General features: G+C 31.9%; 1 protein-coding gene and 1 pseudogene across 1 annotated transcript; one reads left to right on the forward strand and one right to left on the reverse strand.

Annotated features, from left to right (window-relative positions):
• The first annotated feature begins 237 nt into the window (after positions 1 to 237).
• LOC129295812 (proteinaceous RNase P 1, chloroplastic/mitochondrial-like) lies at positions 238 to 3,269 on the forward strand. Its single transcript, XM_054934390.1, has 5 exons — positions 238 to 379; positions 453 to 634; positions 822 to 942; positions 1,289 to 1,357; positions 3,031 to 3,269. The coding sequence occupies exons 2-5, from the start codon at positions 483 to 485 to the stop codon at positions 3,175 to 3,177; spliced, it is 489 nt and encodes a 162-aa protein (XP_054790365.1). The 5' UTR covers positions 238 to 379; positions 453 to 482; the 3' UTR covers positions 3,178 to 3,269.
• A 1,818-nt stretch (positions 3,270 to 5,087) lies between these two features.
• LOC129295811 (uncharacterized) lies at positions 5,088 to 13,632 on the reverse strand (annotated as a pseudogene).
• Between the last annotated feature and the right edge of the window lie 2,567 nt (positions 13,633 to 16,199).

Genomic DNA, 16,199 nt, shown 5'->3' on the forward strand with positions numbered 1-16,199 from the left:
AACATTAGGATGCAGGGGGTAGGAAAAGTCATAATCAAACTAATTATTAGAGCTGTTGCCATGGGAACAAAAGCTGACCTCACCTAATGGGATAAGGCTTGGTGTTGTTGTTGTTGTTGTTGCCATGGGAACAAACTTCATGCTTTTAGTTGAAAAGCTCCTTTTTGCTTGGGAGGCATGCTTTGATGATGGTTTTACACTTTATTTCTTGAGCTCTCTTATCTATATATATATATATATATAATTATTCATGATATAGTGGTTGATATGGAAAGTTAAACTTTTTCAGAAGTGGCTTCAACAACATGGTCCTTTTGATGCAGTTGTAGATGGTGCCAATGTAGGCCTTGTCAGCACGCATAATTTCAGCTTTTTGCAGGTGGGTGCTAAGTTGCTAACTTTATTAGCACATTGCTAGGAAATCCATTTGAAAACTTTTCTCTTGGTTGCAGCTTAACACTGTTGTACAGCAATTGCAACAAATGAGTCCCTCAAAAAGATTGCCACTTGTAATCTTGCATATAAGTCGGGTTACTAGTGGTCCTGCTCGGAAGCCACATAACAAGAAACTCTTAGAATATTGGAAGAAAAATGACGCTCTTTACGCTACACCTCAAGGTTCCAATGATGACTGGTAATGAAATACTTCTTAAGTATTTAAAGTAAATCGACTTGTCTAATTTCAGTTCATTATACATTGTAGAGTCTTTCATGCCATTGGTCTGAACAAGTATTGACCGGAACAAGTTCATTTTCCTAATCCCGAAGTTTTGTTTTCTCCTTTTAATTTTTCAATTTTGTTTGTCAATAATATATCACAGGTACTGGCTATATGCAGCTGTTAGCTGTAAAAGCTTGTTGGTGACAAATGATGAGATGAGAGATCACTTGTTCCAACTATTAGGTTCTAGTTTTTTTCCAAGATGGAAGGAAAAGCATCAGGTACTTCTTGTTTCAGGGAATTTCATATAGAATCCTATAAAACGAATTCATCACAAGGCTAGTGTGAAATCTATAGGTCTTCTCTACTTAAGGCTACTTATAGCCACTCTGCAATGAAAAAGATGTAGTTATCTTTCTTCATCTTTACTCAACTATAGGTAATGTAGTTGACATATGATAATGTAATTATCCTTCATTTCATAACCACACAATTGTAGTTCTCAAGAGCTTAAGCCAGTAGCACTAGTGTATTACTTGTACATCACCTCTCTTCTATTAATGACCAAGCTTATTTGTACTTTTGACTCGAAGAGTGAGAGGATCGAGATGCTTTGATGACTTGCAGGTTAGGCTGTCAACCTCAAATAATGGGCCTTCCCTCATCATGCCTCCACCATATTCAACAGTTATTCAGGTACAGCTTTTTGTGTCTTGTTCAATTGATTGAATATAGAATTGTATGTTTTCACCATGGTATTGAAAACCGGACTGATCATTGAATTGGTCAAGGTATTGGTCAAGAATTAATGCTCAAAACTGTAATTGAACAGTGATTAAATCAATCAGAAGCAAAGCATTTTATTTAATTGGTTAAGGCACTGATTTACAATTTACTGGTTCAACCAGGCAGGTTGACCCAAATTTTCATTCTCTGGATTTTACCAGGCCAATGGCCTCGTGAAGATAGAAACAGACCATTTGGAATATGTGATAAGTTTGATAACTGATAATAGACCTCTTATCTTTTGGCTCAAAAAAAAAAAAAAAAAAGATAATAGGCCTCTTATCAAGTGATCATCCAGTTTTCATTATTTGATGTCAATTGGGTTAGAATGAAAATAAAAAAAATGGTGGGTTGGCCTCAGAAATCATTCATATTTAATTCTTGACAAGTTGGGGGCTGTCTTTCGTTCTTTTTATTTTGACCAACAGTTAGGAGTTGGTTTATTTAGGGAGTGGATCCTCTGAAGTTGGAAATTCATGAATTACTTGAAGTTTACCTTTTACAAGGAAAAGGGAAAAGATTTTGTCTTATAAAAAAATAATAAAATGAGGGAAAATATCAAGAAAGGAAAATTTTACATAAATTCATGGATCTCAGATCTCAGTTTTAGAGGATTTGCTCCCATTTATATATCTCTATTCTGCCATACTCTCATGTCATATAGGTTAAATCTGTTTTATATTGACAGTTAAGGACTTAACTCTCTTTCGTCCGGAATCGGGGCTTGCTATGAAGAAACATGGGCTGATTCCACATTAGAAAAATTTTAAACAGATAAAATGGAGCCTTTCTGCATACTTTATCGATATTCCCTTGGTTTCATATTATATGAAACTCTTACCCAATGCACATCTGCCAAGATAAACAGTTAAGAGCATGGAAATCTCAGTCAAACCGCCGGTTAACCTATTAAACTTGTGTCTTGATCGGTTTAATAAAATGCTTTGTGGATGATTGGTTTGATCACACTTCAACTACAATTTTGGTTATTAAGCCATGAACCAATTCAAAGAGTAGTCTGGTTTTCAGTACCTTTTAAGAGCCTCTATGTTTTTCAACTTTGCCTTTAATACCAATTATTGATTATTTGTTTATAATGATTACTTCTCCTAGGCAAGCGGTTTTTGACTCCTAAGGACATTTAGATGAAAAAAAAAGAGCTATTAATTGATCTTAAAATTCTGTAAAATATCTTACATATTAAAACATATAACTTTTTGGAAAAACATAGTTTTTGATCCTTGTATTTTGTTTTCATTTTGCTTTTGATCCTTGTGCCTTTTTTTTCAGTATTTCAGGTTTCTATATTTTTGTTTTTTGTTATTTTTGGTCCCTTTAAGGTTCCTAAATTTTATTTATAAAGGGACTGAAAATAATGAAAAACAAAAGTGTAGGGACCTAAAACACAAAAAAAAAAAAGAGAGAGTACAAAGATCAAAAACAAAATGGGAGCAAAGTACAGAGATTAAAAGCTGTATTTTCCCTAACTTTTTTGAAAAAATGCTTTATTATAAAATGGAGGGAATAGATGCTGTTCATGGAATGGAGGATTAACATTTGTGGTTAATATAACTGAACTGCAGGAATCAGCCAATGGTAGTTGGCATGTGCCAAGAGTGAGTGATGATGATTATGGAACCCCAAGGCAGTGGTTGTGTGCAACCAGATCCACAAATATATCATCAGTACATCAATTGTTTACTTCTCCCTCCGCATCTATGGCTGCTTAGGGATATGAGCTTGAGGTCTTTCAATTTTGGTTCCAGGAATGTGGATTTTATGTTATTCATTATTATTATTATATTTCGGTAAGAACAAAATGTAAAATAAACACAATTTTTAATTTAAAAAATTAGAAATGCCAAATTTCAAATTTAGATTATTCAAATTGAATATAGACTCAGTACTTGAAATGCATTTTTAAAAAAAAAAAAATCAGTACAATTTGGTTGTTAAAGCAGGGAGCAATTATATATGATGAAAATTGAAGCTAACATTGGAATTTGGTTCAGGAATATGGATGTTGTTATTTATTATTATTATTATTATTATTATTATTATTATTTCAGGAAGAACCAAATGTAATATAAACACAATTCTTTAATTTAAAAAATCAGAAATGAAAATTTTCAAATTTATGCTGTTCAAATTGAATGTAGACTCAGTAATACAATTTTGATGTTAAAACAGGGAGCAATTATCTATGATGAAAATTGAAGCTAACATTGGAATTTGGAATTGCAATAGACAACAATTGACGCATGACAAGGATAACATTGTCTTAAACAGATGCAACAAAAATTTTCCTTTGAACAACTTTCGTGCACTTGAAAAAATTCTCCAAGATTGCAATATTGTTTGAACTTCACTTTTTGAACTAAGTTAACAAAGTTTAAAAATTAAAAAAAGGTTATATAGAGTTCAAAAAAAATTATATTAGTTATAACTTACAGATGATATGATTTTTTTTTTATAAATTTTATGTGCTTTATTGGTTATAAATAATGTGATTTTTTTCACGAATTATAATTTTTGTTATCAAATATCTGCTTCAAACATTGAAATTACTGCGTAATTCTCTCCCGGCCAACGAACTTTTTAGAGCTCATCATTTAAATGCTGTCACTGTGCTTTTTTTTTTTTTTCGCTCTGTCCTTTTAGTTGCCTAGAAAATGAATCTCTAGATCATGTTTTCTTCTCATTCCTTAGTGTTAAGGCAGTATGGTCTGTAGCACTTTGACTTTCCATTAAAACTTCTGTAGCTGTTCAAGCTAGACGGCCACAATGGATGATTGAAATATTCTTATCCGTGATCTTACTTTGAATGTGAAAAGATGAAGGAAATTAGAAGAGAAATTTTTAAAAAATACTAAAAAAATTATTAATTTTGGAATTTCTTCTAACTCTTCCCTCCCTATTTTCTTCCTAGGTTTCCTCCATCCAAACCAAACCCAAAAGGTTGGAAATTATATCTCTATTATTATTATTATTATTATTGAGGAGAATTAATTTGGAGGTCCTTATAGTTTTTTTCAATGTTGAAGATCTATTAAATTATTAATCAATGAAGGTTAAACTAATAATGAATTATTAAATTTCACAAAAAATAATTTTAGAGTTTATAGAAAATTTAATTTAATACTTTCAACTAAAATCAAAAAAAAGAAAATTTTAGTACACTGTTTAAATTTTTATAAATTTTTTATGAAAATTCTACAAATATAAAGACTATTTAAAAGACAACCTAAGAGTTATAACAATTATGTAATTAATTCTAAAGTTATATAATCATTTAATAAAATTATAAAAGTTCTTATTTTTGTTTTTTTTAAATAATTCAAGGATTTTATTTTTCAAGAGTTAAAATTTTAATTGATCAAACCACAAGGAATCAATCAAAACAAAATAAACTATAATGACTTAATTTAAAATTGAAAAAAATTATAATAACTTGCAAATATATTTTCCTTTATTATTATTATTATTATTATTATTATTATTATTATTATTATTATTATTATAAAGTTTATTGCCACAAAAGGAACATTGCAGTGCATCAAAGTATCACTGTGCAGCATCCCATTAATGTAATTTGGGAATTTAAAAGGCATTGGCAAGAAAGGAATCAAAATCTGAGAGGAGCAGCAAGGTGAGACATTCTTCTGGTAATAAGCGAAATAGTCATTCAGATTTGAATTGCTGGGTCGTAATACCCAATAAGATATAAGATTGGGGAGATCTGCTTCAAGCAGAGTTCCAGAAATTTACAATTTACAGGAGATGAAATGTAGGCAGGCGATGGCTTTAGATTGCAAACTCCTTTATCAAGCCTGTCTGAGATCTGCAAGAATGCGCAGCCCAACAGCTACATACTCAGATAATTTTGTAAAATAGTCTTTCATGCCCATGAGTTTTATTTTGTGGTTTCTTTTCTTCCCAGACACAGTACCATGTGGAGATTGGAATTAGAAAACATTGTATCAAAATGCTTGCTACACTGACTAAAGTTATCCCTCCGCTAAGTGAACTGTCCGCTACATTGTTGGACCATCCAATGATTAAATTTAACAGTTTCAGATTAGACACGTAGAGGAGAGAAACTGGACTTGTTACAAAGACCAACTCATTTGCAAGAGGATAAGACATTAATAGAGCAGCTAGAATAAACAAGTGAAAATGAATGATGGAGACTAATAATCTCCACCTCTGTATGACTCACGTTTCTGGGAAATCATGAGCAAAGATGAATACTTCGTACCAGCTATGATGGCATCATATAAGGGATGAACAGCACATGCAGTTACTCTTTCAGATAAACCAACAAATCTGTTCCGATTCTTCACTCCCGACATTCCTGTTTATCCTCCCTGAAAGTAAGTTTTAATAGGTAGTTAATATATATATGTATACATACTCATCTGGTTCTATTTACAACACTTCCAAAATAATTCACCAAGATTAAGGAAAACTTTAAAACTCATGAATTCTATCCAAGAATTTAATAAGTTTTTCATCTTATCCCAATTAAATATATCTCTTTTTTTTTTATTTCACCACCTAATATCCTAGGAAACCTGAGGTATTACCACTTCCCACTTAGACTAATCCAAAACCCTACTGTGTGGGACCATTATTACTAACAGCAGTGTCACGAGTCTCAGAATATATTTTCAATAGCATACTGTCTCTTACCAACATTTGATAGAGGGTAAAAGGAGAAAATTATAAAAGTTAATGATGTGATTTATAAATAAAGGAAAAAAAACTTTGCTCCTCGCCTTACAAATAGGACAGGAGGGAGTGTACATATAAAGAGCAAAATTTATGCACCTAGCAAATTTTGATAGATGAAGATACTTTCATAGGTATGAAAAGATATATAGAACATAAAGATCTCTTGTAAGTACATGCAAGTCTCAATCATATTTTACAGCAAGACAATAACTCAGATGAAGTATTTGAGTTTATGTTCTCAATGTCGCAGTGCCTTACTTGAAATCCACATGGCATGATGAACTTGCGCTGGGATAGAAATCCAGGAGATGAATGCCACATTCTGATGATGAACCAACTACATAGATCTGCACTTTGTTACAGCAAATACTTATTTCATGTTTTCTTGAGCAAAAAATAAAAAAAAGAGTGCTTGCAGGTCCATAAAGTAATTAAAAAGGGGACCTCTATAGGGAAAATAATGACACTCGATGATCCCCAATTTAAGAAATGAAAATTAATGACCAAGGACTTTTATTGTTTTTTCCCCCAAAAATTTTCAAGGACTAGCATGCTCCTACTCGGTTGAAAACGTGGCAACTTGTCAGAACTAGAAACTTAGTTACAGCAATTAGAAGTTCCGTTATAAATACACAAAACTTAGCTGAAGACTATTCAAAACCCATTTTCAAAATTTTGGTGTAATTTGACTTGTAAGATCTAGAAGTTTAATCAGAAATCATGAACAATACAATTGCGAATAATAGAAGATTAGTTTTTAACAATTGAACTTTTGTTTTGTAAACGTCACCACGCTTCCGAGCGAGTAGGGGTATTTTGAATTTTGATCCATAGAATTGTTTATAAAATCTAGGATCTCAACCCTCAGCTGTCATTTTTCAAATTGAGGGTCTTTGAGTTTTATTATTTTTCAAATTGTCATTTTCCCTTTTGAAGTTCATTCAAAATAATACAAGCAGCTTCCACAACTAACAAAGTACCATAACATAAAATACAAAAGAAAAAAGAAAGAAAACAAACTGAAACAGGTAAGACGACTCAGGTGAAAATGTTAGCAGTATAATAAGATTGAAGAAAACAAAGTATAAGTGCAACAAGAAAAGTGCATTAGAAATTCTCACCGAACATGTGGATAACCATGATGGTTTTCTAATATATGATGGCTCAGCTGAAACGTAAGAATCATTTCTAACAAGAAACGGACAGTAAATACACAATGATTAGATTTCGTACGGAAGGCCTTTCGATAAACAGTAGAAGAGCAATATATGTTATGAACTTACAACCAAGCAGGTGGGGGGCAATGAATATGCGTGACTTTAAGATTATAAATATCCAGAACGCCTGACCTACGTCAAATTATTATGGAAATTTTAACTAAAATCAGAAATGATGGGAAACAATTCTTTCTGACTTATCCCCAAAAAAAAAAAATGATAGGAAACAATTACTTCATAAAATTCAATATAAAGAAACAAAGTTAGATGTACATCATGATGACATCAAATAGAACTACTGATATTGGCATAACATTATCTAGTAACAATAAGTGATAACTACATAAAATCCCATGATTTTAGAGCCTTAATCCTTGCTAAAATAATGGTAGTTTCTGTACGCATAGAATAATGAAAATTCTCATTATAATTCTTGGAGAGATGGAAATCAAGCACTTTCAAAAAAAAACTATCTTAAAGACGGAAGAACATGTTAAGTTATTAATATGTGAAGGAATAGATGGCTGTTGTAACTAGTAGTTAGTTTGTTGAGAGCTAACTAGTCTATAAGATTCTAGAGAGAACTTACCAGCCATCATCAAGGTGGAATGCCAACTGATATGGGCAAGATGGATTAAGATTGATAGAGTGTATCTCCTTTGGAATGATATCAGATTGCGCCTGCATAACAATATCTGTGGTTTAGCATAAATTAAAGGATGCACAATAAATAGTATTGTTGTACAATCTCAACGTCTTATTATATCCTATAACCTGGTGGACCTTAGGATCTTCTTTGACAACTAAGTATAAGTAGTTACATTTTCTACAAAGCTATTGCATTAAATATGAAATCTTCATTTACTATGTAGTTACGATTTGTCAATGAGAGCATGAAATATTAAATAGCACATTGCTGAATGCTGGAACCCAGATGAATAAGATAGAACTGAGACATTTATTTGCTCTTATTATAACCTAAGAATAGCACATTTCTGGCTGGAATGAATTCCTTTCTGTAAAGAATCATTTGACGGTCTTTGTCATAACTTTTCATTTTGTACGTTGATTCAATATCTAAGCTGAATGTCAAAGCCCTGTCAATGCATTGCTTCTGCAACAGAGGGTTTTGTCTCACTGTCTCTGCGTGCCTGTATAACTCCCTTGTCAGGTGGCTTAAGTTTGTCACCTGTAAAAGCCACGGTTGCAAATATAACAGGCTGTTGAAGCATGGTGATGGTCCATCACATGATCAAGATCCAATTGTAAAATCTAGCTCCTTTCATCAGAGCAATTTCCCGTTACCATAATGGCAGGGTGAATTTTCAAGGGCACATGGACAGTTGGAGCAACAGAAGGCCTAACAAGAGAAAGTAGTAGAGAAGTGCCATTTCAGGACAGCACAGTACTAGGAGTGGGAGAGGGAGTCATCTGCAAAGCACCCTGTACCAGTTAACAGCAGTTATGGCATGCTTGTAGTTGTGTGTTTAGGAGTCTATTTCTGTTTTATAAATAGAAGTAGGGGCTGTATAGGAGGCAACTCTTAATTTGTGTCTTGTACTTGAGATTCTTCATTTAGGTTATTAGCATAACTGAAGTTAGAATAATAGTGATTTTTGGATTCTAGCACTATTTATCTCTAATGGCTTTCTATTTTTTTTACCTTCCCCAGATGCTAAACCCAAGCTTAACGAATTATTATCTTACAGAACCAAATATAAAGCCTATATATGTACAGATTTTAAAATTAGAAATCTGTATCAGCCTCACATGGTAATAAGAGATCTGTATCAGCCACACATGGTAATGAGGAAGAAGTTCTGCTCCAGTTTAAACTTGTAAAAACAGAAATGAGTGTAATGAATATTACCTTCAGAGATTCAATCTTATCCATCAGCGATGCCAATCTCAATGACACCATAGGTGGATGGCATGCCTAAATGGAAGTTAAATCAGAATAAGAAAGCTACATATTATAGAATACATCTTGTAATTGACACAGCCAACAACAATGCTTAATTAAAACGAGGAACAAATATAATTTGCAAGCATCTTGTGCTGCAAATCATAGAATGGGGATAATGTTGTTAACACCATAAAGTCATAAATTTATGTTACACAACAACTAAGATGTCACAAGCTTATATCTAATAATTTATGGACACCCAAAATATAAGAGTAAAGCAGTATTTCAATATATGCAATATATACAGTGAGCTTGAGATCCTTACAATGGACCAATTTGATTACGATATAGGAACTCATTTTTGTGTTTCAAACAAGTCTTTATCTCAACTAAATTTAAAATGAACAAAACTTGTGGCAGCTGTTAGCTTGCATGGTACGATTTATTCTCTTTCTCAACCATGAAAGACATGCTTAACTTCAAGAGATATTATTGATTATGTCAAAGTCACAGACTTTAGAACTGACTAAGCTTTTTAACTTGCATGCAATTTGCTTCAGCCACTGAAAAAGCCTTGAATCTTCAATCCTTTCTTATTCTCCCTTCTTAAATATAATGAATATCAACTAACTATATGCAGTTACACAATCTCAGCTACAACCTCTTTGTGACTTTGGAAAGTAGAAGATGCTCTTCCACCCCGAATATCCCATACATACACCATCCCATCCTTCCCAGCACCAAAGATGATCTGGAATAAAGGTAACATTCCTTGTCAATAATTTCTCAAAGTATTGAATATACAGAACAAAATAAGACATCTATCAAAACATGTGGAAATCAAAACCACAAGTGCAATTCATGTGTGCTACCAACTGGAGTTTTGTGAGTATGTGTATTTTTCAAAATACCCTGATTCTCAGGACTTGACAAGGGGGCAATGGAAACGTGGTTTATCAGCCTTTGGAAAACACATTTAGACATTTGGTCCATTAAATTGCTCATTTCATTATAAATATGGTAATTTGCTTTTGAAAAAACAGTTTCTTTTTCAATATAATCAATATAAAAGTTTTGAACTTGGAGATAAACTTGCCTGCTTCTGGAACTATTTCAACTCAATCTACGTTAGGAAAGTTTTAGAAACATCAGACATTAACACCCAAATTTGAGAAAAAGCATAAAATACTGCATTATAGAATATAGACACAACACTTAACCTGATTTTCTGCATTTAATTGGATGCTGTTAAGCATACCAGAGGAACTAGATGCAAGCTCAAGACAAGGGAGAGCTTTCACTCTTCTATCCCATACATTGATTCCACCATGTGTATCAGAAGCAAGTATCCTGGCGAAAATAACCAACAAAGCATAGAACTGCAGTGTCAGAACTATAATCAATTTTTCACCCCAAAAAAAAGAACTATAAATGATTGATCTTACTACCATCCGTTACCATGACTTTGTAAAACAACAGATAGCTTAGTAACATCCCAAATTGGAAGGAAAGGCCCTGAAGCTTTCATGTATGATGTCAAAAATAAATAGATAAATATATAACTTGATGAATCACGAAGGATTAGGATTTAGGAAAAACACAAGGTCATGTTTCTCAAAGAGATGTAAAACCCTCAATCGAACATTTCAAGCAAGCTATATTTTCTGTTGAAGCACATCTACTAAGTATGAAACATCATTGTAGAATGCCTCCAAACTATTTTATGTATGATTATGCAAGGAACACAATCAAACTAAGGGACAGGAAAGCAACAACGATTATCGGTCAAACAAGCACATACCCATCACTCTTTTAGTTGTCATGATAGACATATTAAAAAATCAAATTCGACATAAAAATAAGAAAAATGGTGAGAATATTTTGTCAACAGGACCATATTTAATTTATAAGTTTAGACATCATAAGTATTTAAATCACAAATTCATTATTCAATGTACCAACACAAGCAGTTCCTGTCATCTTAATGAAAACAAAATTAGTTCCATTAAATCAAGGCCTCGCTCACTTTGAGTCATTTGACATGAGGGCAATATCAGATAGACCTTTGAGAATGCTAGATCCATGTACTGTGGCTGTTTGTCTTGTTCTTAAAACCTGTATGATAGATTCAGAGAGAAAAATCATAATTGTGCTCTGCAAAGGTTAAAGTATTGGACCAATTTGATTGTGAATAACAGAAGAAACATGTTCTGATTCATGAAAGATATACAATGTAAAAAATAAAATCAATGATTGCAGAATAAAAGAGAGAAGAATAAAATTATATAAGAGTGGAGACTTACTTCAACTGGTTCAGAAGAGATATAGCCAACATCAAATATAAGTACTTCATTACTTTTTACAGATGCACAGACAACCTAAAATAGCAAAATGTGTGAGAGGTCCATGTGGACACTAACTTCAAATAGCAAAGGGTTCTGATTTATGAGAATACTACAGAGGAAAGTTAAAATCAAAGCAATTTCCATAATTTGTGGTAGATAAGATTCAAGTAAACTATCTTCAATCATAATCTTGAATGTAAAATGCTGAATAAGAATAAATTTTAACTGAGTTGAAACCTCGTCCTGGTTAAGTGGATTCCATTGTACAACATCAAGTTGCCGATTTAGTGAGAGATGCATTACATGCTTGCTTTCATCTTCTTCCAAGCCTACCAGGAAAATTAATGAAAGAATAATGATGACGACAACACAATTGTGTTCTAATTCCCAAGAATGTATGAAATCTAGGATTGGGCTCACAGAGCATGGACAATTTTGTTGCTTTGCACTTGGAATTTGTTAATCAGAACAGCATTTTAGAAATTATTAAAAAAAGAAAACTGTCAAAGAAGAACTTACATTTTAACTCATGTATCCGGCAATATAGGGATTCAAAGTCATGAACTGTTAAGCAACCTGATTTTGTCACAGAGACTAGGTATATTCCCTAGAACACAGCCGAAAAATAATATGAATGAATCATTAAAGTATAAAAATGAAAAAATTACAGAAAAGAATACCATCAAGAATTTCATAAAGTTAACCATGTTTCCCTTGCAATAAACAAAAAGACAATTCACTTAAAAAGCATAATTATAGATGCAAGAAATTTGCGCAAAAATTACAGTGCACAATGATCAGTGTGTCAACATTGGTAAACATTTCAACTCGGTGTCATAGGCTTTGACATTTGATCAGCCAATCAAATTTTCAAGTCAACTATCTATGAAACCTAGTTACACTATGATTTACAATTTCATACAAAAAATCCTATACTTTTCATGGAAGAACAGCTGACCTACAAAGAATTGATTGTTCAAATCTAGCAACAAGTATTTAACAGGGCTATTAGAAATTTGCAATGTTATTCAACTGCTAGCTGTATCAGCAATTCATTCTAACTTTGTTACATTTCATGATTGCAGAGGTAACTACTTGCCTATATATTACCTTCTTGTCAAAGTCTACGGCAGAGATGCCTTGCCTGTTAGAAAAAAAAATGAAGTTAATTTTTATACTGAACATCATCACAGCAGACAGAATTGAATACACGTTGCATAAGGATCAGAATGGATTTCACTAGACAGAAAGAATTGGAGACTAACTTCCTAAAAAACACGCTGTGATCAGTATTTGCCTCACTTGCAAGTCGATTCACCTGGACAGCATGCCAAAGACATTAGCTAAATATAAATAATGGAAGTGAAAGAAATCCATTTATAGACTTACTAGACGAAAACTTCATGACTTGAATAACACATACATGAGATTGGCAAGGCTCTCCATTTCCATTCACATGATACAAATGCGGGAAAGCCCCAACCTTGACAGAATTAAGCATCGCCAATTAAACTTCAACTACTATCAAATTCAACCAAAAATCAACAAACAGTGTGCTCAAACACCAAACTAGATTAATTTACAGAAAACCTAAACAAAACTTGACGCACCTCAGAATAGGAACGAACTAACATATCAAACATCTGATGTCGATAATTAGGATCGAATCTTCCATTTACTTCTATGGCTTGCCTTTCCCAAATACGCCTTTCAACCAAAACAAGATTTCACAACAATTGTCAACTACACAAGAAACTTCAGTATATTCGGAACAAATGTTTTACCTTCCGAAAGAGCGAGCACTTTCGGCGGAGGATTTGAAATTGACTAGATATTTGTCCATTTTTGCCCGCTATCGAACTTGAGAAATGGTAGGTATGAGAAGTGACGGAGGGAGAACTGTGAGAAGATGTTGTGGTCGGGTCGAGGAGGGAATCTGGTGCATTGAACAAAATTGGCGGGAGAAGCATACCCCGCCATGGAAGGTGAAGCATATCACGTCCATTGCTTTGGTCTGCAGTGCGTCTCAATTGAGGCCATCTGCACCGTACGTGTAATCTAACCGTCATGAATGTGATACACAATTTAAAAACGGAAAAAGAAAATAAAATAATCTTTAATAAAATTATAGTATTTTACCTGTCCTAAACTTGAGTCGGATTCAAACAAACCTGTCCAGCCTGAATTAACCGCTGTACAACAAATCTTTAAATCACCGCTTTGTCAAGTTGTTTTTTAACAAGTGAAATATCAAAAATTAGCTCCTACTTTGTTGAGATATTCACAAATTTTCATTTAATTATTTGTTTGTTTGTATTTATTAACAAAAATTAATCATTTAATTCTAATAGTTTTAATTCAATTATAACTCAATTTATGAATTTTAATTCATTGTTACTTAGTTGTTAAAATTTTAACTTGATTATAACCCAGTTTTTAAATTTTGACTCTTACAACTTAATTTTTGTATTTTTAATCAATTAGATATCAGTCCCTATATCTTAATATATATATATATATATATAAAGATTAATATTATGTTAAAATTTATTATTAATATTTTAAATTAATAAATCCTTTTAATCTTTATAGATATTAAAATTTTAAAATATTTTTAATTTATATAATTTTATTTTTTAAAATATAGCTAAGGATCAATATTTAAATAATTAAAACTATATAAATTGAGTTGCAAGAAGAAAAATTTAAGAGTTAAGCTACAATTAAGTTAAAATTCTAAGAACTAAATTATAACGAGTCAAAATTTAAAAATTAAATTATAATTGAATTAAAATTACAAGAATAAAATGATTAATTTTTTTATTTATTATTAACAAAAGCAACATTATCTTGAACTTCCCAAGGACCTGCAATAAATGGATATATAGGCCAAGTGCTTATAGCTCGATTGGCATGATTCATATTCCTTGATGCCTGGAGTCATTGGATCAAATTCCCAAGTGATCAAGGGAGAAAAATTATATTGGATGCGTGTGTAGGGTGATGTTGTTTGTGTGTGGTGCGGTTGTGTGAAACCTCCTTCCCCGTGGGAAAGGATTAGATAGGATAAATATAAATAAATATAAGTCTTTTTTTACATTTAAATGTCTGATATAATTGCTTTTTACTTTCTCGTATGGATTGCATATATAATTTTATTTAATGAAATTATTTTTCACTCAAAAAAAATATAAATAAATAAATAGGTGTATAGATTTTTTTTATTTTTTTTAAAAAAACACATATAAGTTTCACATAACATATTAAAATGCTATAAAATTATTGATAAATTTTATAATATGTAAATATATTGTCTGAAATTTCAAAGTAATTCTCCTATTTTTTTGTATAGCCTCATTATCTCCTTGTAAAAAATGTATCTTTTCTTTTTTCCTTTTCGTAAAAAATATGTTCTTTTTTATGGGAGAATTGCACTCAAGACCCTTAGAAGGAATATAGTTGTAAGTAGGACCCAAATGATTATGATATGCCTTTGCAGGCCCAAAGACATTATTTGACATTATGTTCCCAGCTAAAATGACCTAATTACCCTTCTTCTATCTCTTTTTCTTCCTCTCTCTTCCTTCTTTCTCTTCATCTTTCAATTTGCTCTTTCTACTCGAAGTTATTTGCTCTTTCTACTCAAAGTTGGTCGATACTTTAGGGCCATAAGCACTTCCAGCATCTTAGTTATTTGTATAAGCTCTAGGTCACTTTGTTTTGCAAGTACAAACTTCAAAGAAAGGTAAATACTATCCAAAAAAAAATAGTTTAGGAAAATTACACTCAATATAAAGTGAAATTCATTCTTCAAATAGATCTATATGCAGTAATAAACCTACATTGTAGTGAGGGTAGGCACTTATCTCCACTCACTTTTACAAAAATTACATGCAAGGTATGTAAAATCTATTGTTTTTGACCCCATTAGTTTTAATATTTTGACCCTACTAAATTTCAATTCTAATAGTTTGTCCTTTTGTTCCCCTAACCTAAAGGTCTTAAATTTGCCACTATCTATATGAATTTGGTCACTTGTTGCAGAATACTAGAATGGGATGCAAAAGAACAAAAGACTTCACAAGCAAGGGTACAAGCATTGATCTTAGACATGATGAGTGAGCCTCCAAGTAACAAGAACAAAAGCATCTATCTATTCAGCTTCATCAAGCTCAAATTTGTATTAGAAAATCCAATGAATGATTAGTTCTTAAATTTTCAACACTTTTATTAGGGGCATATATAAGCTTACATGGTTAATGAAAATAATTGGATTTTGATTGTTATTTATAAACCTTCTATTATACATTTCATTAGGGTAACTTGTAAATTTTTTCTTATTCAAGTATAAACCCCAATGGTCCATTGTACTTGAATGAATGTTTTGTTGTAAATAAATAAATTTTGATTGTTATTTATAAACCTTCTATTGTAAATTTCTCCTTAGCCATTTTATAAACCTACAGAAATTAACAATGCAATCAATCTACACAACTATTAAATCACATAAAGTAATTGCTTAGATTTTGCCAACTTTGAGTTCAAATATT

The sequence above is a fragment of the Prosopis cineraria genome, unplaced genomic scaffold, assembly GCF_029017545.1.
Source record: "Prosopis cineraria cultivar Desert tree isolate PC_DT_omini unplaced genomic scaffold, ASM2901754v1 PC193, whole genome shotgun sequence".
Lineage (NCBI taxonomy): Eukaryota > Viridiplantae > Streptophyta > Magnoliopsida > Fabales > Fabaceae > Prosopis > Prosopis cineraria.